At 41.8% G+C, this 23,500-nt stretch overlaps 2 protein-coding genes and 1 long non-coding RNA gene across 11 annotated transcripts in view; 1 reads left to right on the top strand and 2 right to left on the bottom strand.

Annotated features, from left to right (window-relative positions):
- The window catches only part of RGN (regucalcin), a 30,409-nt gene extending 29,531 nt beyond the window's left edge, over window positions 1-878 (bottom strand). Inside the window, exons 1-2 of the mRNA XM_085859668.1 lie at window positions 724-878; window positions 209-410 (exon numbers count right to left, since the gene is read on the bottom strand). Coding sequence (XP_085715794.1) covers window positions 209-365 — 157 coding nt within the window. The 5' untranslated portion in view covers window positions 366-410; window positions 724-878. The remainder of the gene's footprint in view (window positions 1-208; window positions 411-723) is intronic.
- LOC147010976 (uncharacterized) overlaps window positions 1-23,500 on the top strand; it is a 94,568-nt gene that overhangs the window by 47,801 nt on the left and 23,267 nt on the right. Inside the window, exon 2 of one of the 2 annotated variants that reach the window (XR_015052415.1) lies at window positions 1,296-2,051. The exons of the other annotated variant lie outside the window; for it this stretch is intronic. This is a non-coding gene — a long non-coding RNA (uncharacterized LOC147010976). Of the gene's footprint in view, window positions 1-1,295; window positions 2,052-23,500 lie in introns of those variants that run through there. 2 annotated transcript variants of the gene reach the window in all.
- Window positions 9,907-23,500, bottom strand: part of LOC147010975 (protein Jade-1-like) — a 56,980-nt gene continuing 43,386 nt past the window's right edge. For all 8 annotated transcript variants that reach the window (XM_085859658.1, XM_085859657.1, XM_085859659.1 and 5 more), the window contains 4 exons: window positions 21,126-21,884; window positions 20,832-20,943; window positions 13,841-14,193; window positions 9,907-13,513 (listed from right to left, as the gene is read on the bottom strand). In XM_085859658.1, the coding sequence (XP_085715784.1) occupies window positions 13,268-13,513; window positions 13,841-14,193; window positions 20,832-20,943; window positions 21,126-21,884 (1,470 nt within the window). In that variant the 3' untranslated portion in view covers window positions 9,907-13,267. The remainder of the gene's footprint in view (window positions 13,514-13,840; window positions 14,194-20,831; window positions 20,944-21,125; window positions 21,885-23,500) is intronic.

Raw genomic sequence — 23,500 nt, 5'->3', positions numbered from 1 at the left:
TTGGAGGCATGAAATGATGGACTGGTGATGAGGTAGATAAATTTTCTCCTCACTTTGTAAGACAAGGAAAAAAAAGATACGGGTAGTGACTGGAAAAAGGTTTTACCTGTGGCAGTTTTACGAGGTTCATATTTCCAGTTTAACCTCTTCAATAGAAGGAAGAAATAGTTTATACTGGAGAACAAAAAATTGTTTTGTGGGTTCCTACCAAACGAGCAGGTCTCTGACTGCTTGGTACTTGGATCCCATCGACCAACAGTCCCCGCCAGCACGTCCACATACAGCAGCGTACTCGTGCGCGCCTCCCATAATGGTGCCTCGCCCACTCGACAGCCAAGCTCGGCAACGCACTCAACTTTCACCATTAGGGCAAAAGTGCACACCGGGGCACGACGGAATTCTGCAAGAACCTGGGACAAGGACGTGGTAGGAAAGGGTGGGCAATGGTCGCAGATATGAGGGGTTGGGGAAGGAGGATAGGGGAGTGGGGAAGAGAAGATGAGGTGAAAAAGAGGAGCTTTGCTTACTGATTACCATTGTATATATATATAAAATATATGGCAACACATGACAAAATGACAGCATATTCTGAACGGTTTTCATTAGCATTCCCAGATGTAATGACATCCACGTAAACCATCATATTTTAGACGACATCTCATGTAATCAAAAAATGCACAAAATAAAAACTATAAATAGTAATCATCAGATGTTTCCACATACCTGAAGACCCGACAACTGTGCATGCACCGTGTTTGTGCGATGTACTTGCTGGTGCACAGCTTTGGATCTGTGCAGTGGGATGGCTCATCCACATCTGTGCTCCCATGTGCATCGTTATATTTGGTTTCTGAGTTAATTATCCACTGAAACCCAATTCCCTTTCCTCATATCACTACTCAAAGAAATAAATAATTAACTGGCTGTGTCGAGCCAATGGTTATAATAATAATTGATTGTCCAACTTTAAAGTTACCCATGGCCTAACATTCCATGGGAAAAAGTAGCTTGCATCACCAAGTTTAATGAGCAATCGAGTGCTTGTCAATAGAATGAAAGGGAAGAGGAAAGAAAAGATGTGTGTGTGTGTGTGTGTGTGTGTGTGTGTGTGTGTGTGTGTGTGTGTGTGTGTGTGTGTGTGTGTGTGTGTGTGTGCGTGCGTGCGTGCGTGCGTGTAGTTTTCAGCTCGTCTGTGACAAAAACAATGTTAAAGCCATCATGATGTCCTTCAGTCAGTCAGTCTTTCCAGCAATGAATCCATTAACATTTTGTTATTTTTTCCCTTCTACTCCGAGGTGGCTCGATGGATCGTTTTGAAACTCAACAGGAGGATTCTTGAAGTCGTTGCACAAAAATGAATGGAGCCCTTTCAAAAAAATTTCCAACAAGGTGGTGAGAAAATTAACCAATCAAATGGAAGACCAAATACTACATTGGAGTCATCAGAAGGAACCCAAAGAAGTAAAGAGCAAAGATGGAGTCATGAGGAGGAACCTGGATAGGATTCGGATTTCAGCTGCTACTCCACAACCCTCAAATCCATCCAGGCGCAGCCAAGCGAGCCTTCGAGAGAATTTTCTGCAATGATTAACTTCTCGACAAATAGATAATGAAAGAGAAATAACGAGTAAAACAGACAAAAGAAAAGAAAAAGCAGGAATTAGAATGAGCAAGAAAGAGATTTGCTTTGCAATGCATGTCCCCCACTGGTCTCAATGAAAGTTCGGCAGATAAAAAATATGTTTGCGTTTAACGCACACTCGAGCTCATACAAGATTGAAAATAAAGAAGAAGAAACCCTACAGCCCACCGTGTTTGGGTTGATTCAGCAAAATAAAAGGAAGAGCAATTTTCATTCACTGATATTTTTTGTAGGCTCGAAAAAATTTTGATAACTTGGATAACAAACCAGAGATTAAAAAAATTAGTTTGCTTTAATGCATGCTCGAGCAAATACTGGAAACAAAAGGAAGAAGAAGAATCTCTCCAACCCAGCATGTTTCGTTTGTTTTGAGGCTTTGCCTATTTCATAATAAAAACAAGAATGACAACCTTTGACGTCACAATGTTGCCAGTCTGCCTCCACCCACATTATTACATCATTATACACATATGTACCAAGTTTGATTAAAATCCCTTAACCCAGATTAAAAATATTACATAATTCTGGCTGCCAGACCATGCATCCGATCTGGTTGAAATCTAAAACATATATTCCACATGTCTACTCGACCATAACTGTGACGTTTCACATCGATTGATGAGGCGGTTCAAGAGAAAGATATTTTTTAAAGAATTTCATTCAAACCAATATTGCTGCCAGACCATGTGACCTATTAATTATTCGTGAACACCCTGGTATCCCCAAGGCTTGCTGCCAGACCATGTGACCTATTAATTATTCGTGAACACCCTGGTATCCCCAAGGCTTGCGGAACATGTAAGTGAAGTTTCCCCTCGATCTGGCAAGCCGTTCTGCAGAAGAAGATTTTAAAATGTTTATTCTTCAAAAAAAATCAAATCTGCCAAACCATGTGAACTGTTTTGTCATATGTGGGAGAACGTTTTGTTCTTCATGGATCGGTGATTATTACGGTAAAGTTTAGCCTCAATATGTTCAGTCGTTATGGAGATTTTTGAAGGTTTAAGGGTGAATACCAAGATGGCTGCAAGACAATGTGACCTATGACATCATAGTTGATAAAGTTTATTCAACCTGGCTTGATCATTTTTGTGCAGTTTTATGTTGATCTTTAAAGCGGTTCAGGAGAAGAAGATTTTTTTTCCTGTGAAAAAAACCAAAAAAAAAACCAATATGGCTGCCAAACCACATTTTCCTTCTTTCGAGTGCAGCCTTCTGGCTGCTGGTTACATCATTGGTTAGGGACGCGGATATGCCGCTGATGCAGTGTCCTTATTACCAGTACACTGGTGCTCATTTTGCCGGCCTCAGAAGGATGACATGCTGAGTCAACCCCACCTGGTATTAATTCAGCGGCCGACGGGGCTCGGACTCAGGACCCTAAGATCCCAAACCACCACCCCAACCGCTAAGCCAACACCAGGCTTGCAAAAGCACATGACCGATGACATCATAAAATGTTGTTCTGTCAACCAATGTATTTCTCGATGAACGTCAAATTTTCATACCGATTGAATGTGACGTTCTACGTGTCGAATTTTGACCGGGATACCACTTCACCAATGACATCATAGTCATATCACCCTTATTCACAATGCAGAGTAGTCGCCAGATGCCAAATTAAAATTTTTCTCGTGGTGCGGTTTAGGAGATACAGAGGTCCAAAGTTTTTTTTTTTTTTTTTGCACATACGGCCACGTACTAGTGGTTAATAATCTATCTATAATTCCAGCAATCTCTGTGTGTGTGTGTGTCTGTCTGTTTGTCTGCGACTGTCGTTTCTCGACGATCACCGGTCCGATCTGATTGAAACTTGGCAGGAATATTTCCGGTGACCCGCGGATGTGCCTTTTTGAGGTTTGATGTCGATCGGACGAGCGGTTCCCAAGGTACGGCCATTTATCTGTCGACCAATGACAAGACACGGTGCTATGACATCACGAATGACGTCACAATTAATGTTTATTTATTTATTTATTTTTTGCACGATTGACGGTCCGATCTGATTGAAACTTGCCAGGAATATTGCTGGGGACCCGCGGATGTGCCTTTTCGAGGTTTGATATTAATCGGATAAGCAGTTCCCAAGTTACGGCCATTTATCTGTCGACCAATATCTGCGAGAGAGGGGGACGGGAGAGGGGGGGATGAGAGTGGGGGACGGGAGAGGGGGGATGAGAGTGGGGGCGAGAGGAGAAGGGCGAGACTAGGGGGATAGAGGGGGAGAGAGGGGGCAAGAGAGGGGGTGAGAGAGGGGGATGAGAGTGGGGGCGAGAGAGGGGGGATGAGAGTAGGGGGCGAGAGAGAGAGAGGGGACGAGAGAGAGAGAGGGGGCGAGAGAGAGAGAGGGGGCGAGAGAGAGAGAGGGGGCGAGAGAGAGAGAGGGGGCGAGAGAGAGAGAGGGGCGAGAGAGAGAGAGAGGGCTGCACATACTGGCGCTGCACATACTGGCCCGCCCCTACGGTGCCGTACTCGTAATAATAATAATGGTTAATAATTAATACCTCGCGCACGTGAAGCGCGGTTGAGCAATTGGTTCATTCTGCGTTGTGTCCCATGACCTATCGGCTTCCTATCGCTTGCTAAGCCAGTCGTTCCTTATCGAAGTGCTTAAGCCAGTTTGCGAGTGATCGTTAATGGAACACATCCTTATCCGTGCATGACTTGTCCATGTACAAACGTCAGTTTATGAGCGAGGAATAACTCCACTTCAGCTGAATGTAACATTTCGAACACGGATCGGAAAACAAACCTCTGCCGTTTAGCGATGCATGGTACTTCGCCTCCGAATTAGTCGGAACCGCGCATGCGCACACACGAGTGAGATATTTTATTTATTTTTCGTCTGCTCGTCCGATTAGCTTTAAACATTCAAGCAGTACAAGTTTATTCAAACACGCGGAGCCAAATCTGAGAAGCATGTAATGGAGCACACCGACTGCTGCCGATCCCAGACCTGGATCATGGGACGTGTGACGTCACGCGCAATGCCGGAAATGGTTACGTCGCAGATCATACATTAGTTCAGGGGATGGAGACAGGGAGGGCGACCCCAGTGTACGCCCCCACCTGAACCCACCTGATCAAAAGTGATCGTTTTTTTTTTTTTTAACCTGCCACCGAAGGTGAAGGAGGTGATGTTTTCCTTCCTTCCTTTCTGTCTGTCTGTCTGTGTGTAGGATATCTCAAAAAGTTGTGGACGGATCTGGATGAAATTTTGTGGACAGGTTGGCTGTGTGACAAGGACGAACTGATTAGATTTTAGTGAAGATCCGGATCCGGATCTGATAATTTTAAAAGTGATTTTTCACCATTGAGAGATAGGGCCAAAAACGATATAGAACTGCACAGCATGATATTTCAAAAATGTATTGGGCCCGATATGTTGTCGTGGATCAGGCATTACGTGGCAGAGGGACGCGCTCGACCGAGTGCCCTTCTCGTTTCATCTGTATCAAAGTGTATGTAACCGTAGATGTGGTGTCAGAATGTGGGATCACCAGATATTCCTCAGACCACAGCTGATGTTGACCACAGTGTTCAACATGGAACTGATTTGTTTTCTTCAGTTTGTTCCAGTGGTGGATACTTGAGTGTTGATGTTCATACAAGTCCATAATGCCATGACGGACTAGTACTAAAGTTGATGATGACGATTTACCGGAATCATTTGTGATCGGAGATGCTTCTTCTCTCCCAACCATTGATGAACCAATAGTGGAATGCTATGGTATTCCAAGTATCAGATAATCCAGAGACCCAATCATTCTGTTTGAATTCGACACTCAGTCTGTTTTCAAGACTCAAGAACACACAAGGTCTCTGACAAGAACATGCTTTTTGACCGTGGGAAATTCTCCAGGGTATACAATGGGTATCAAATGTGTTGGAGAAGAAGAAACTTTGTTAATAGTGATTCACATCGTCGAGATGATGGAGGCAAATGTTCAGCTGATGGAAAAACCCAAATTCTGAAGGTCACTTTATTTTTGCTGGACGAAGTCAAGGCTCATATAAGAGCGAACACAGAACATATAACCTAGGCTAGGGAGTAGGACAAGAGGGGGTGGGAGAGGGAAGCACAAAACAGTGGGGAATAGGGACGTCAGGACCTCTGTGGAACAAGGAAAAAGGAAATCCAACACAGGTGGAGGCCATTCAGCCCATCATGCCTGCGCAAACACCACACTAACCCATCTACACAAGATCCAAGGAAGAAAATTCAAAAAAAAATATTTTTTTCTTTGTATATATATATATGTGTATATATATATATATATATATATATATATATATATATATATATATATATATATATATATATATATATATATATATATATATATATATATATATATATATATATATATATATATATATATATATATATATATATATATATATATATATATATATATATATATATATATATATATATATATATATATATATATATATATATATATATATATATATATATGAGCCTGGTGTTGGTGCAGTGGTTAGGGCAGCGGCTTGGGATCCAAAAGGTCCTGAGTTCAAGCCCCGTTGGGCCACTGAATTAATACACCAGGGGGTTGACTCAACCTGTCATCCTTCCGAGGTCGGCGAAATGAGTACCAGTATACTGGGCCAGTGTATACCCCGGTTAAAATAGGTGTACCATATCCCTGTGTCGTAAGAGGCGACCAGGGTTGCGTCAGGAAGGGCATCCGGCATAAAACATGTGCCAAATCACTATGCGGATCATACGGATGATCCGCTGTGGCGACCCCTAACGGGAGCAGCTGAAAGAAGAAGAAGAAGATATATATATATATATATATATATATATATATATATATATATATATATATATATATATATATTTGCTTTTCTTCCCCTCAGGGAGGGGGCATGGGCTTGGTTAAAAACACATCAACCACACAACCCCCCTTAAGAAGACCCCCACCAACAGCACTCCATACACAATCACCCATCAATACTCAAACTACATAAAAGTTTTATCAACATCCCCATACCCCTCTATCTTCATAACTTCCAGGTACCTATCTAATTCTAATTTAAACTTATCTACTTTTTCTGCTGCCACTACCTTTCCAGGGAGACCATTCCATGCATTAACTACTCTTTGAGTGAAAGTGCCCTGCCTTACTACCATCTTAACTTTCCTCTTCTTTACTCTCAGGCTATGGCCCCTGGTTGTATGACTGTCTACTCTGTTGAATAATTCATTTAGATCTCCCACGATGAGGCTGAGTCTTTGGGCCTCTCACTCTCTCACCGCAGGCAGGTCGGTGGTCTTTCTGTCTTTTACCATCTCCACTCCAGTCTCACACCCCTGCTCTGTCTGCAATATGTCCCCCCATATTTCCACAGGGCGCTCAAGGTCCACCAGTTACCCCCTTCTGGTAAAACTACCAAAATCACGAATCACTGCTCACCTTCACTCTTTCATTCCTCTTTTTCCCACATTTGGAAGAAACTCCCACACGCTCTTCAATCCCATTCTTCCCTCCAGGCCTTCAAAACAGCTGTTCACCACCACCTATCTTCCCCTATCCAATACCATGATATTTTCTATCCCCGTTAATCCATTACAAATGCACCTCCTTCAAATTCCCTGTTTTCCTTCCTGAAAGTCCCTGTAGTGTCCATCTTGTATACCCCGTGTTCCCCGCCCTATCCCTCTCCCTTCCACAGATCTCATGTCTCAGTTCCCCACTGTTTTGTCCTTCTCTCTTTCCCCCCCTCTTGTCTCCTGCCCCCCTTGTTGTGCGTTGTGCGTTAGCTCTAATACGAGTCTCGACAATGTATCCAAAAATAAAAAAAATAAAATAAAAGGCATGATACAAACATGATGCTGCTCAACTCTCACACAAGGAAACTTTTGGGGATTTGGTGGAAAAAGGAGTGTGGGGTAGATGCTCCCTCCCATTTATAAATCCCTTTCCACCTATCCGCATTGAGCCAATAGAACATTACACACAATCAGAAGGATGACGTGTTGTGTGTTATTTTTTAAGCATTCACACTTTTAAAGCATTTTTCTGTCATTTCACACTCGCTGACCAAGCATGCACTACTTGACCAAGTGGAGAGAATAAAGACATGCCCAAAATTACTGACCGTATCCTTCCACTCCAGAAATCACGCCAATCTTCCACACCAAGTCTTTCATCTCTTCTGAGCCTGGACCTCAATACTGAAACATTGAAATTACTTGCATGGAATGTATTTGTCAGATTAAATACAATTAATTCGAGTCATGGTTTACTATCCATAAGATGGTGAATATTGCTGAGAATCTGCTTTATAAAAGGGGTACATGGTCATTACAACCTTAACATTGTATGTAACACGTAGTATAATAGCACTATGTGACGTGTGCATTGACAAAATGATGTCTACGTCCCCCAGAGGTGACTTCACCTGCAAACGTGTGCACAATCGATATTCATAAAAGGCATTGTGATGCAAAGTTTGATCGTCACCCCACAAAAAGGTAAGTAAGCAAGTGTGATGTCAATAAAATATCAATCCAACTAGCACAACAAAACTCTTTATTTGGACTTGCATCATCCCAAATGATGAGTTTTTAGGAAAAATGAAACGAGCAGAAATCCTCCTGTTGGCTGATCTCAAGCACACAGCAGGAGAAAAAGTCGAGTTCAGAAGTTCTTTTGTCGGCAGCACAAGGCTGTGGGGTAGCACTACTGGCTGAGGGTGTGGCTGTGCCACTGATGCAGCACCCCCTGTAGGTTAAGGCAGGTTTTTGTCATTTGATCAGGGTGCTGGCCACAGCTCACCAAACTCTTTGCAAAAGACACCGTGGGATCTTTAATGACCACCAACGTGGACGACAGATGGGACGCCCAGTTTAACGTCCATCCGTGGGATGGCACACACATTGAAGCCTATAAAACACCGGGATGACAGTATATAACTGGGTCGGGATTCAAAACCAGGCCTTATACCATATAGGTGAGTGTGCGTAACTCTAGGCCATACTGTGCGTACCTCTAGGACATACTGCCAGCCCAATTTAGAAGTTGAGGGAGAATGAGGGAAATTTCGTTGCGACGAAAAGAGACTTGAGAGGGTGTGTGGGCAAAAATGGGTGGGAGTTGAGGGGGAAGTGGTGGGGTGGGGGGGGGACTGGTCAGGTATCACAATTTCCATCATTTTAACACACATCCATATATAATTTCTGTTAACGTGTGCGTGTAATTTGACATATCTCCTCCAAAACTGCCAGACGGATTGTCGCCACCTTCGGCATGCCGGTGCTCTGTGATCTAATGAACAGCATGGGCTATGTGAGATCGTGCCAGACAGACAGGTTTGGGAATTTTGGGCGATTTTCTAATTTTTACATTCGTTTGCATGGCGACGTGTGACGTCACCGCTGAGAGGCGTAATTCCGTCATGACATCATCGGTCATTCACTGACGTCATTACGTCTGTTGATAGACCGTCACCGCCGAGAGGCGTAATGCCACTCCTCGAAAACAGCGTCTGCAATGTAAAACCCTCTTCTGCACATGCTGACTACCTCAGAAGGTGAATTTGACACAAAAAAATGTAACAAGAAACATTGTATTTAAAGTAAAGATTTATTTTTATCTATATATTACATTACTGCGTCTGTTCAGTCAAGGGCTAGGCCTATATCATGTTAAACTTGCCCCATCAGACGCCAACCTTCCAGTCACACTGCAGAGGATGCAATTTCCAGTCAGACTCGCATACTCGATGACCATAAACAAATCCCAGGGCCAAACATTTGACAAACTCAGAATATACCTCCCAGCCCCTGTGTTCTCCCATGGCCAACTATATGTTGCATTTTCACGTGCAAGAGGTTACTCCTATATATCTAGCAAAGTGGACAATAATTCCTCACAAGGACTATTCAGCAACAACACACTCACCCAAAATGTCATCTACAGGGAGGTCCTTTAGAAAACTAAGGACAGGTAACCATAGTGCATCACATCCCTAATGACACCCTCCCCAGCCTCCCATAACATCAACTATTATGCCTCATCCACCTTTTGCCACCCATTCAACTCCGTGCGGAGCACGGGTATATGCTAGTAACATGTAATAAGTAACTCGGACAGCTTATCCCAAGAAGCAAAGCCTCAGCAAAGACAAGGAGCAACTTAATTGGAATGACAGATGAAAGCAGTGAGGTTGGACGCATGTGTCGGAGTCAAAGCAACGTGAGATGAAAAAAATGATGACAGAAATAATACATCTTGTTATATTAATCTTTATTTCATACTTTCTTCATCGTTTGTTTAGAATCTGCTCTGTACAAGTGCGTTGCAATGAACAAGCAAAAAAAGGCAGGGGTGGCTATCTTTATAAGGCCAAACAAGGCACAAGTGAAGATGGAGGAAAATCGACAAGGGAACAAATTAAAAATAAAAAAAGAAATAACAAGAGAAATAAAGTTCAAGGGGATGGGGGTATTAGTGTGACAATTAAGTGTCTCCCACATCAGCACAAATATTATCTATATAAAAAGGAGGGGGGCGGTATTTCCTGATATGCCTTGTATCTGACAAGATTCGTGGGCAGAGCGTTCCTGATATGCCTAGGCACGACAGAGTACAGCGAGCACACGACAACCAAGCATGTTATTGGTTTGGCCACGATGCTAATTTAATGCACGAAAAGCATATAAGGAATGATATTATTTAACCTTGACTGACCATGTACTGTGGGTTAGTGGTTCGACAGCATCATCGTGGCTGTAGTTTTAAAATCAAATAAATGAATACAAGTAACATAAAGAAATAACGGATAAGAAAGTTGCAATCAATCATCAAGGAATAATAACGCAATCCTTTGTATTGCAATCAATGAGGAAAGCAAATAGCGGCAGAGCCATAGCTAATCAATATCAAACTCCACGCAATGACCAGTTGGATAATCCATGTGGCAGACCGGAAGCATAGCAGGTGGGATGACAAAAAAAGGTCTGAAAATGCAAATTCAGGAGAACCGAACCACTTATGATGGACGAGGAGCTAGATGAGTAGAAAGCCAAAACGTGCAACCACAACCCATGTGCTGTCTTGATACCCAGCCTCAGAATTGTTCTCATGGCCATTTAGCAGATATGGAGCACAATGCATGCTCGTGTAAGTTTCAAAGTCTTTACAACCTTAATCATTTCCACATAACGGAGTGTGTGTGTCATTTTGTACCATGATGTGATGCAGATTCAATTTTTTTTATTTTTATAACAGGTTAAATGAAAACAGCAGATAATAATCACTACTTCTCTGTTACGTAAAGATGGATGCTGAGTAATGTGCAGTATTTGGAAACCAAACGTAAGATTTCCAAGATGTGGACGCACACACCAAGCCAGTCTGACTTGCAGGCAGAATAACAAATGCTATCCACGTGCTGTCCCGACTCCGACCATATCACCTTGGGAATATCAGGAAGACTCAAAATAATTCAACTGCCTAAGCTAGCAGACAAATAAAAAGAAAGCCAGAACATTGCACAGATCTGCAGGGTATGTTAACTCACACCCTGAGATGACAAGAAAAAAAAAAAAAAGCAGAGCACTGATCCAAGTATTCGATACGAATAAGAGCAAGTCATCACGACTTCCAGCATACATTCATAACCAGGAACGATGCCTTGGCTCAGTCAACAGAGCATCTGTAAGGCGGTCCATGTCGAAAGATCAAACAGAGCGCCACACTCAATCCCAATAGAAATGCATTTACATCCCTCCAGTAACAAGGCAGCACAAGGATCAACTTTTGATTCCTGCTGCAAATAATCTCTAGAACTCAAAAAAGCAACAATGAACATTTGGCTGCGTTTCAGCCTTGCCAAACAAAGGGTCCGCAGTAGTTGCAAGACATTATAGGAGATCCAACGTTGGCAGTGACGCGTCACATTTTTGCTGCAATTGCACATGAGGGTGTACACCGACAGGTATAACCGTTTGCAGGCTCTGCTTAATAATACAAAACAATTCCATACAGAGAAGCGACGACATTCTAAACCACAACCACTTATATCTGCTTTACAATATTTAGTTTCTGTATCATCAAGGAGCAACTCACATGGACATGTTAAGACAAAGTTGAGTGCAGAAAATGTATTTACAAGTAGTTTTCCTTTCTTAAGACAAGTCTGAAAAGTCATTCAAAATGTTGAGCAGTATCACAGCCAGCAGTGATTGCAGTTACTGCTTTGGCTGTTCACAAAACAATTCTCACCAATTTGTGGTTCAACTCTTTTTCACCAGTCTTGTCACATCGAGAGTTGGCCCAGTAGGTAGTTATACGTGGAATCAAACAAAGTCATGGACTCCTATTTGGCAGATATTGGACATAAAAATGACGAAACTATTGTATTTGAGCATTTAAACAATGTGGTTGTGTTATGCATCAAATAACGACAGTGGTGCACAGATCTCCTTTCGCGCTCTTGGCGGGTAACCCCACACCATGTAGTACCACGTACATGTGCACATATAGAAACACCCAAAATGCAACACTGCACCAATTGCAATAAAATAATGCAAAGTCATGTAATCAGCTTTGAAAAGGCCATCTGTTTTCAAATCACAATATCTATAACAAGATCAGATCCCAGGTCGCCACAGTGGAAAGAGCCGGATATGTTTTTGTTTTTCTTAAACATGCTGCACTCTAAGGCTAATAGAGGAGCTTGTACACAAATCATATGCAGGATAAAGACGTGAACAGACATCCAAGTACCATCTACAATAATTACAAGGGCAATAGTAAACGATGAACAAACATATGGTTGGAGGTATTTTAACCGGGGTTCCTCGCATCTCGAGCCAAGATGCTCATATGGGAATGCTATGGGCCCAACCCAACTTGAAATCAATTCATCGCTGCTTATTTTTCCTCCAGCAATTTTCTGTCTGTAGAAAAAACCAATCGTTAATGAAATCAAGTGCTCTCATTAGTCTAAAGGCATTCACTGTATGCCTTCAAATATTCAATGTCACCGATAACATATTTATGAATGCTGCGTGTTTACAGGTGTAATCAATTTTGGTTCACATGTGTGGTTCATAGTTCAAGTTTAAACACACACGATGTTTCTTCAATGTTAAGAATAAACACCCATAAGCACCACAGTGCTTATGGGTCTTAGAAGATGCTAAATCTATGTTTCCAATTGTGTATTTACCTCCTTGTGTGATAAGTTAAACATTCAAACTCTCTTTCATGGATATTTCACATTTACTGTTACAAATAATAATAATAATAACAATGTCAATAAGATTAAAAAAAAACTTCTATGCCTTCAAACTTTTGACTTCCAACTAATGTCTGAAATATTATTTTTGTAACACCAATCAAGTTTGTATACTTTGAGAGATTTCATTTTGCTGCTAGTATGGACAATAAAAAGAAGCAAGTTCTCTCTGGTAATATATCAGACTTTTGGACTTGTGGAGTCCACCAAAATATTATGTAATCAGGGCTAAACCAACGAATGATCATAAACTACCAAAACAATAGTACAAGAGAAAATAAGAAAACAACATTCCTAACATGCTCATCAGAGCTAATAATTAATCAAGAATGGGGATTTTCAAACGCTTTAACCAACGGCGGAATTCAGGAACCAGCCAATGGTTTTCTGCTGTCTTGACTTTTCTGTGGCCTGTCGGACATATGGCCAGCATCCTGTGGTTGGTGATGTCCGACCCATGCCGGCAAAGGAGACTGTACCACACTGTGGAGGTGTTCCTGGAGTCGGTGGGCCACCCAGTGAGCCAATTTCATCCTGGACCTTTTCAGACGGCTCCTCGACCAACTCGCCTTGCCTTCCATCACAATCTTCGATCTGTGGAAGCGATATCATGAGGATGCTTTTTCATATCATAAAATAGGCATCCCATCATTAAATCTGAATTTTAATGCATTCGGTATGGTGATATTGACTACTGGGCAATGGAAACATTAATAATTACACAACATTCTCATCACTTCAGAAACACCACAGGTCCTCGCAATGAATGCAACATCATCATTGAGCATCATTAAAGGTGCATTTCGCTGGAAGTTCACAGTGACCAGCACAAACTCTAATGTTGCATTGTTATACTTATCAAAATGTTGGAATTGGTTAAATAGTGGTGAAGAGTGCAGAGGATAAAACAAACAAACTCACACTCGACGAGAAAAAAGAACCACATCCATTTGGAGAGCGAGGTCCTGGAACCAAGTCACTCTTCTTAGGAATGCGAAACCCACCCCAGTTCTTTAGTTTCCCCCCATTGCTCGGAGTTACTCGGACATGACATGCTTTTACTCGGGCTTCACAAAGTGATGCAGGTGTCATGGTGGGCTGGTTGACTGGTGAGGGTGTATTGTCTGGCACTGGAAGGACTTCAGGAGCTCGGCGTCGAGGGGGTCGGCCACGTGGACGCCGTGGTTTGTCAGAGGGCGCTGGTGCTGTCTGCGAAACGGTAGTACGACGTCCGCGCCGTTTAGGAGTTACCTTTATGCCAATTTGTGGCAAGCCTGGGTGCGGAAGATCATATGGGTGTTAATATGTGAGAATCATACATGCTGCAAGAGAAAACAATAACAAAAAGATTTGCTGCAAGAGAGAAATAAAGAAAATGTTGCTCAAAACATTTTGCAATATACACATGAAGACCACAAGGGGAAAACCAGAGATGTCAGGATAAGTCAATTTTGAAGAAACTGAAAAACAAAGTTTCAAGACTGGTGGACTGTTTAATAACTGTCATATAGATTTCTTTTCCAGTCAAAGGAAGAGTGATCATTGGCCGATCAAATTAAGCATGTAGCATTTGCCAAGCTTCTGTGTTATTTAATTTAAGAGCAAAGAACGAATAAATGTTGCAAACTGACATCACTGGTTATTCCCTTGTTTAATAATTGCCATGCAATTTTAACCCAGGATTTGTAGCAAATTCATGCTTCTTGGTTATTAGCATACATTACATGACTTTGGTGATCACAGATTATTTTTTTCAACATTAAACGGTCATTGTTTTTTTGTTTGATTGGTGTGCAATGGCATACTCAAGGGTATTTCGCTTATATGATGACGGATTCTCCATTTCTTACTCCGTACTACGTAATATGATGGAAAACCAGGAGGAAACCAAGGATAAACCACCCCCGCGATAGCCGAAGTCACCTCATGTGACTCCCTCATATACCTAAGCAGGTTGATTGGGCGGTGGGTACATCGAATGAGGATGGGTACTCAGACGCGCTAACCATTAAGCCATGGCGTGGGTCCCATAAAAGTCACAATAAAGGCTTGACCAGGCTTGAACCACGATATGCACCAACTACGGAGCCCATGATATAACCAAATAGGCTATTGTAGTGCTCAGAGTTTATGCTGTGAAAGTTTTACAACCTTTCATTTTTTAGTTTCTCAACTCTGAATATTATGGTGGAACAGTTAACATGAATGAAAGGGAGATAACCAGGAGTAAAGTACTGACAACTCTGGGTTTCTACTTGTTCAGCTTTGACAACACTTGTTTTTTCATTGCACGGCTAAACTTTATACCATATAAATTATGTGACACCACTGGTTATTTGTTAAAGTAATATTGTGAGAGGAAACCTTATGTTGCCAACTATTGGCAGGTGCAATAACCCTGAAATTTATAAAAAGTGACATATCTGGTTTTCCCCTTGTGGTCTTCACATGTTGAAATGTAATTCACAAGTTCAGTGTACAAATGAGTCCTTCCATAGAAATACCTTCAATGTACATCATTGGTGCATTGTTAAACTATTGGTGCAATTGGTGCATTATTAAACTAGCACACTTCTGGATTTTTAGAACCAACTGTTGTTAAAATGACTACATTTTGTTGCCTCATGATGAAATACACTGTTGTTGTTGCAATTCATCATCTTCAGTCAATGACTTGACAAACGCTGAAAAGCATCAGAGGTTTGCAGCTACTTCATAGTCCTGATGCATCAATTCAAAGGATACAGCGAACTCTTGATAATTTGAATTCAATACGTCAAATGGTGTTCTGTGTTGACCACTAATGGTGGCGATTCAAATAGGCACATTTCTTTATTTTGGTTTTTCATTGGACCTAATCACTTTTACTGCATAGCATAACACAGCAGTTAAAACCCAAGTCCATTAATTTCATGTTATTTTAGAGGAAATTCAACGAGGGCGGTCGATGGTACGTCATCACAAATCACCACGCTTCCCACCCCAAGCAAAGTTGAAAGATGGCAAAAAGTTCCACCAGGATTGATTCAATATCAATTTTTTTTAATCTTCTGTTTTGACCCCTGTGACCCCAAGTCCTCCCCCACCCAAGGCATGAACTGGAGCTTAAATAAAAAAAAATCGTTACATATTTAATGCATCCCCAAATGTTGATGGTATACACAGTTTCATGGAAAAAAAAGTTTTAAAACGTGACTGTATTTGCATTTTTGGTATTTCACCTTTTGATCCCACCAATGAGACTGCTCTTGCACCTTCTTGCCACGTGGTGATCATACCTACGAAGTTTGGTGAATTTCTGCACAACCGTTTAGGAGGAGAAAGCGTGACGGACAGAGAGAGCCGATTACAATATCCCTCGGTTTTTTTCAAAATGCATGGGGATAACGAGTTGTGAACAACTATTAAGACTCCCAAGCAGCAGGATCTAGAGTTGGAAGAAGGAATGATGAGATGCCTTTTGAAACTGGCATGGCTACAAACCCATAAAAAAACGATTTTCTTGTCAAAATAAGTATTGGTGCCTGATTTGCTATTGACAGCATCTTGATTGCTCAGAAAGGACTCAGAAAGGGATATGGTAACTCATGCTCAAAGCATAATCGTTATGGCTTTTAACCTGTATGTATCAATTTTTCTTTGTCAAAATTCAACTTCCCTTTGCTGACGCAGTAACTTCTGATTGGCCTGTGTTCCGAGGTGAGCAAAGCCTCATCTTCACGATCCGTACACTGAACCCCCCCCCCCCACCATAGGATAAGTGAGTGCTTTTCATTTACTTAGACCTCCCATCTCTTACAAGTTCTCAATCCTTCCACTCTCTCTGTTCTTTCCCCTGAAAATATATTTTATTTAAATTGATCTATTTTACCTCTCCTTTTCCTTTTCTCTAAAATGCCCTCCTTTTCCTCCTCTCTCCTCTTCCCCTTTTATAATTCTCCCTCCTTTATATTTTATATACTGTTTGTATCTATACGGTATTGTATTTTTATTATCCCCATGCTTTTTGAAAAAAACGGGGGTTGACGGGGGTGGGGGATATTGTAATCGGCTCCAGCTGTCTGTGTGTCTGTCTGTCCGTCACGCTATCTCTCCTGAAAGGTTGGGCAGAAATTCACCAAACTTGGTAGTTATAATCATCACATGGCATGGAGGTGCAAGAACAGTTTAATTTTGGCCCTGCCCCCTGGGTCAGGGTCAAAAGGTCTAATACCGAAGAATGCAATTAAGGGCATATTTGAAAATGAAACTTTGTATATGCAATTAACATTGGAAGACATTAAAATGTTAACGATTTTTGGGGGATTTGACCTACAGTTCATGCTCCAGGGCTCCAGTGGAGGGGGGACTTGGGGTCGCAGGGATCAAAACGGGTGAAAAAAAAAATTAACTAAAAACTTGATATTGGGTCAATCCTAGTGGAACCTTTTTTGCCATCTTTCAACTTTGATTTAGGTGGGAAGCATGAAGATTTGTGATGGTGTGTCATCGACGTCGCTCTTGTTACCTTTTGAAGTTGTTTTCGTATATTCATAAAACATCACTCTTTTGCTTCTTCTTTGTGTCTCCTTAATTCCCCCTTTTCTCCAAGTCCACTTGACTATTAACACCTGAACACTGACACTCTCTCTGAAGTAAGAAAATATTGATTCCCACCCCACATGCTTCCTAACCCCTAATTCGCTCTGGTGCAAGCACACTCTCACCCAATATCAATCTTCGCCCCTATACCTGTATACCATCACCCTCTTTTGCTCCGACAAAGGGTTAAAACCTGAAACGTGAGCTTCTTGCTTCCTATGGTGGTTAGCATACTTCCATAAACATTCTGTTGATTCCATCCATCTCTACAAATGCAGAATGTCAGTCGTCTTCATGAAAAAGACTAGTCTTGCATTATACATGTAGCCAAGCCACTGTCTTGTCAAATATATAATAGATCTCAAAGCGAACCCTTGAGCAGGAGAACAGGTGTTAAACAAGGATGAGTTATCGCCCCAACACTCTTCTCGGTCTTCATCTCTTCAATCCTCCATGTCGTCTAGGGCAAGCCACCCCATGGCGTTGAAATCATCTACAGAACAGATGGAAAGCTCTTTAGACCAAGCAGACAAGGAAAAAAGTAAGATCTCAACCACCTCGGTTATCAAGCAGATGTGCACTGAATCAAGCAGAAGCAGATGTGAATTTAATGCAGACGTGCACTGATGATGACAATGTTGTGTTCTGTGTTCGCCAATACTGAAGATCTTCAATCCATCTTTGGTGCCTTCATTGAAGCATATGAAAGCCTTGGTCTTACAATGAATATCAACAAGATGAAAGTGCTCCACCAACCTTCCCCAAAGGAGACTGTACAAGCACCATGAATTAATATCAAGAGAGTGGCTCCAGAAAACATCGAGCACTTTCCCTACCTCGGAAGCCATCTATCCATCACGGCTGATATCAACGCAGAAATACAACACAGACTCAGCTGCGCCAGTGCTGCTTTTGCTCTTGCTCACCTCAGGAGCAGAGTCTTTGAGGACAAAGACATATACTCAGAGAAAAAGCTTCTGGTGTACGGGCTGTTGTATTTCCCACATTGTTGTATGCAAGTGAAACTTGGACCACATACAGACGACACCACACAATCCTGGAGAGATACCATCAACATTGTCTTCGGAAGATCCTTAGAATAAGCCGGGAAGATTATGCGTACCAATGTCAGCGTCTTGGAAGAAGCTAAAATGACCAGCATCAAGGCTCTGATCGTCCGAAACCAATTATGTTGGACGGCGCATGTTATCCGGGTGCCTGAACATCGCCTTCCCAAGCAGCTTCTTTGTTACCAGCTGAAAGGTCAGCGGACTCATAGTGGACAACGTAAGCGATTCAAACGACACACTAAAAGGCAACTTGAAGGAACGTAAGATCAACCTAGATACTTGGGAGACCCTCGCACAAGATAGATCTGCTTGGCACAGCTTGGTCGATTAGGGCTCCCATGGTTTTGAGGAATTAGGTCAATAAGCAGTTGATGAGAGGTGGAGGAGAAAAGAAAGACAAGAAAATAAAACAGCTGACCCCTTCCACCTGGGACCAAGTGCCCTCACTGCAACAGTATTTGCAGTTCGAAAACTGGCCCAGTCAGCCACCTGCAGACCCTTCTTTCTTCTCCTCCTCCTTCTTTTCCTCTTTCCTTTAGAAGGGGTGAGGTCCGATGGCACCACACTTCTGCCCTGCCTTGACCGTCATACCTGTGGACCCACAAATTGTGAACAGGAAAACGATCATACTTGGCTACGAGTGATCGCCGATTTGATTCAATAGCCAAGATGGATACCAAAACCACACTTCCTTTGGATGTATTGATCGAGATTCACTGAATATCTTGTTGCAATTTCAACATAGTCAATTATTGCAGCCTCCAGTGGTATGGAATCTGCCTAAACAAAGACATGAAACTCGGTCAAATGGCATTAAGTTTTGAGTGCTGTTTCCATACGATAGATTGGCAGAATTTAATTGTGTGCCAATAAGTGCTTTTTGGAGCGTAGTTTGTACTCAACATCTCATGCATTGCTGCTCACTTTTTCACAGGCAACACTGAAGTGCCAAGGTTGAAAATATTACAAGAAGTCAGCCAATATAACAAAAAGTCCATCTTCAATGTACATTTACCATTAAACTTATTAGCAATGTACTACGCAAAGAAGAAAACATCACTTCTACCATTACTTGTTCCGGTTTTAATAAGGTACTCTAATTTACCCAAACTACTACGACTATTTGCTTAATGGCTCAAAATAATCCTACCATCTTGTGGGGTCGGCTGGGGAAAGTTTCTGGCCCAAGTCTTTCACAAACCAAACATTCAACTAAAGGTAGTGGGAATTTGTAATCTGTGAAGGCTGCTGGTGATAACTTGTCTACTCTTCACGAAAGACAGTGGGATCTTTAATGTCCAGAAACAACAAGGGCTGGCAGACTCGTCCTCAGGTTTAATACTGATCCAATGGACAACACACTTTGTGATGCAACTCCTATACTGCGGGGCACCGAATTGAGTTTATAGTCAGGCTGAGAATTGATCCCAAATTAGACAGCTCAGAGGTAGGTGTGATACCTCTGCACCATCCTGTCAATACATGGCAATTTAATGCAGACGTCAAATGTACTGTAATAAAAATAAATGTTTTCATTGATTTGAATTTTCCATAAGTTAAAACATTTGAGAAACAAATAATGATATAATTGTGGGGGGTGGGTAGCATCCCCAATTTATTTTTCCCCATTACAGAACTACATGTTTTGGGGACTTGCAATGCACTGGAATGTGTCAAAGATTGAGCACATACCATGATCTTTTCTTTGTTGTTGTTAATCATAATGACCGTCATATTTGCAAGGCCAAGATCACTTGCAATATCCCCCGCGTCAAACTTTATTAGAATTTCTAACGATACCACTTTCCTAACTTTCTTTCCACTCGTATTGCTTCCTTGAGCACTCATCTTCCTTTTAGGAGCCATAGTTATGGATCAATACAGTAATGCACAAGAACGTTTAAATTGAGTAAATACAATGTACTTTAACACTGCACTTCACAAACGTGACGGTGGAGGAGAGACTGAGGGAAAGAGACACTGACATCATCATCCCAGATGTAAGCAGAGTGATGCTGTGGTGTTTTATAGCGAGATACGTGTATTATAAATTCCACAATCAAAATGTTTGAGCAAAAGTACAAGAGGTCGCATTCTTAATTTGTCGTTAAATACCGGGTTGACTGAAGTTGAGCAAAAGTTCTTAATGTTGGGTTTTGAGGTCATAAATCAAATTTTATTACGCAAGGTTGAAAGTTTGTAAGTCAGGAGATTAGTGTAATTACATTTCTTTACTATGTGTTGACAACTTACAACCTCACCATGTTGTGCTAGCTGCAGTTGGAGACGCCTGAAAAATAGCTGTTCACACAGACGCACTGAAGCTCCTTTGAGTTTCTCTCTCCGAAGAACCATGTAACACAAGTTCCTTGCCTAACATAGCAAGGCAACCGTGGAGGGGGGAGGAGTGAGGGAGAGGGGCAGAATGAAGTTTGACATCATCATTTGGTTCATTTAATGAATCTTTTCTAAACAAGCTGACATTAACCAAGAAAACTCAAAAAGTACACCAATATTATCATATAGGAGACAACAATGTGAATCAATAAACTTACCCTTTCGAGATTTTGTCGCAAATGGGTGAAGCCAGCACCCTGGGATGGTTTGTTTGGCTCCTTCACATGAGCTGGACTTGAATGCTGCTGATCATCAACAATGGTCTCTTCCTTTTCTCCTTTCTCCTCAGTTTGCTTTTCTTCATCTCTTTCCTTCATCCATATCATCCGTGAACCATCCTCAGCTTCACATTCCACATCTTCTATTTCCATCTCCCCTTCTTTTTTACTCTCGTCATCAGAGTCATTGTCTTCTTCTTCTTCCTCTTCCTCATCATCATCCTCCTCCTTTGTTCCACCCTTTTTAACAGAAAGTCCTCCCCCCAGTGTGCCAGTACCTTCCCGACCATCGCCGACACATGGTGTTTCAGTCCTTGGCGGTCGTAGCAGAGAGCGGTTAAAATCTCCCCTTCGCCTAAGCTTCCAGTACTGGAAGACAAAGTCTGCAGTATCCTCTGACAAACCAAGTGACCGTGCAACTTCAGATGGTTGCACTGACCCAAAGAATTCTTCATCAAGTCTTAAAAGTCTTTGCTTTCGGTGGCTAGACAGAGGTTGCTGTTGATTTTCAACACCCAATGTTTGTCCCTCATTGCCTGAGTCTGAAAAATCAACAGACCCGGCGAGCGCAGTATGTTGGGGACAACAAGCTCGGAAGCGAACTTGGTCAGTGCGCTGGTCAAGCAATGTTTGCATGGAAAGGCCAGCTGTGAAGGCACAGGTGACATGGAATGCAGCTACACATGACCAGTCTGAGCACTGAGGGAGGTGCCAGGAAAGACAAGTGGCAACAACAAGGAGGATACTGAGCTTTCAATCGTTTTCAAAAACAACGCACATATGGAGAATCAGCCAATAATTAAATAAAAAGAAGTATGGCACTTAAATTGCCATAAGTCATGACATATCAAATGGAGGTCAAGGTGATTGGCCCATCATTCCTGTGAAATAAACCATAGCACTACTGCCTACTAATTTCATAATGAATGAATATTCAAGAGGACAAGAGGAATATTCGTGTAAGGACCTGAAAGTCTCTGTTGTGTCCATCTTGTTTACCTCGTGCACCCCACCCCATCCCTCTCCCTTCCATAGATCTCCTAAAGTCTCTGTTCCCCACTGTTTTGTGCTTTCCTCTCCCACCCCTTTTGTCTCCTGCTCCCCTTGTTCTACGTCCTGTGTGTTAGTTCTCATACGAGCCTAGACATTATGTATTAAAAAAACAAACAAAAAAAAAACAATTGGAGACAAAATTAGTGATGGAAACATTTTCAGGGGAATTGCGGAGCCGAATCGTTTCGAGCCTTGTGCGAGTGATTCAGAGGAAGAACACGGAAGTGGTCGTGAAGATGAAAATGCTGGTCACATGATCAGTTCAGCTCAGTCGGGCTTCATTTTCCATTCAATTCACAGCTTAGAAGGGAGGGATTTTGTATTACCGTATTTTCCGGTGTATAATCCGCACTTTTTTATTGGCAAGAAAAGGTAAAAGTTGGGGTTCCGGTTAATACACGGGCATAGAAAAAAAAAATCAGTCTTAAAAACGATCAATACTGAATTTCAATTATATTCCAAACGAATACTTTTTTTTTAGCAGTCAGAACCGCTGTTAAGCTAAATTTAGGCATTTAAATTTTGAAAATCGGTTCAGGTTAAGAGTTTGTACAGCATTTTATTAACAGTGTGTGGAAATTAAATAAATTAAAAAACCCGAAGACGCCCGGAGTTTAGGTGCATGGCATATATAGAGCCTCTTGGTTCTGTAAACGCCATTAAACACAAATGAACAACACTTGGTCTCACATCAAAAGAAGAATTATTCACACTAGCTAGAGTCTTTGGCAAGGACACTTGCAGATCGAGTGAATAATAGCTTTATTAACACTCCAAATATAGCAAACAAAGGACGTATCGACTGGGCAAATTTGTAGAAAATTGAAAATTATATGCCGTTTGAGTTGAATCGTACCGCGATGTAATCCGGAAACAGTACGGATATGACGGTCGACTCCCGAGTGTGATGTCACGGGTAATCCTAAGAAGCAGATTTCGACTTTTAATCGCAAATTTACCGACTTTATAATTCAAAAATTGGGAAAAGACATCATATCTATTTGGCAGGGTATCAAGAGATAGATTAGTGTCGGTGGTCTGAGCGTTTGTATTGGGCTCCCCTTTCATGTATCCTTTGAACTTGCAAGGAAATCTAGCAACCGAGAGAACCATATGTGCACTTTACCCACATTACCACACTGTACTCATCCTGCTAACCAGAGAAAAGACAAAGAAAATGAGTCGGCTAAACAGACATGGGATGTGTAAACACATAGGAAAAGCTGACAAACAAGGTAAACGTGGAAAGTTCAGTTAGACAG

Source organism: Eptatretus burgeri, chromosome 16 (genome assembly GCF_056783735.1).
Source record: "Eptatretus burgeri isolate ZD-2024b chromosome 16, Ebu_testis_v1, whole genome shotgun sequence".
Taxonomy (NCBI): Eukaryota; Metazoa; Chordata; class Myxini; order Myxiniformes; family Myxinidae; genus Eptatretus; species Eptatretus burgeri.
The sequence above is the reverse complement of the archived record's forward strand: the minus strand, read 5'-3'. Positions and strand labels throughout refer to the sequence as shown.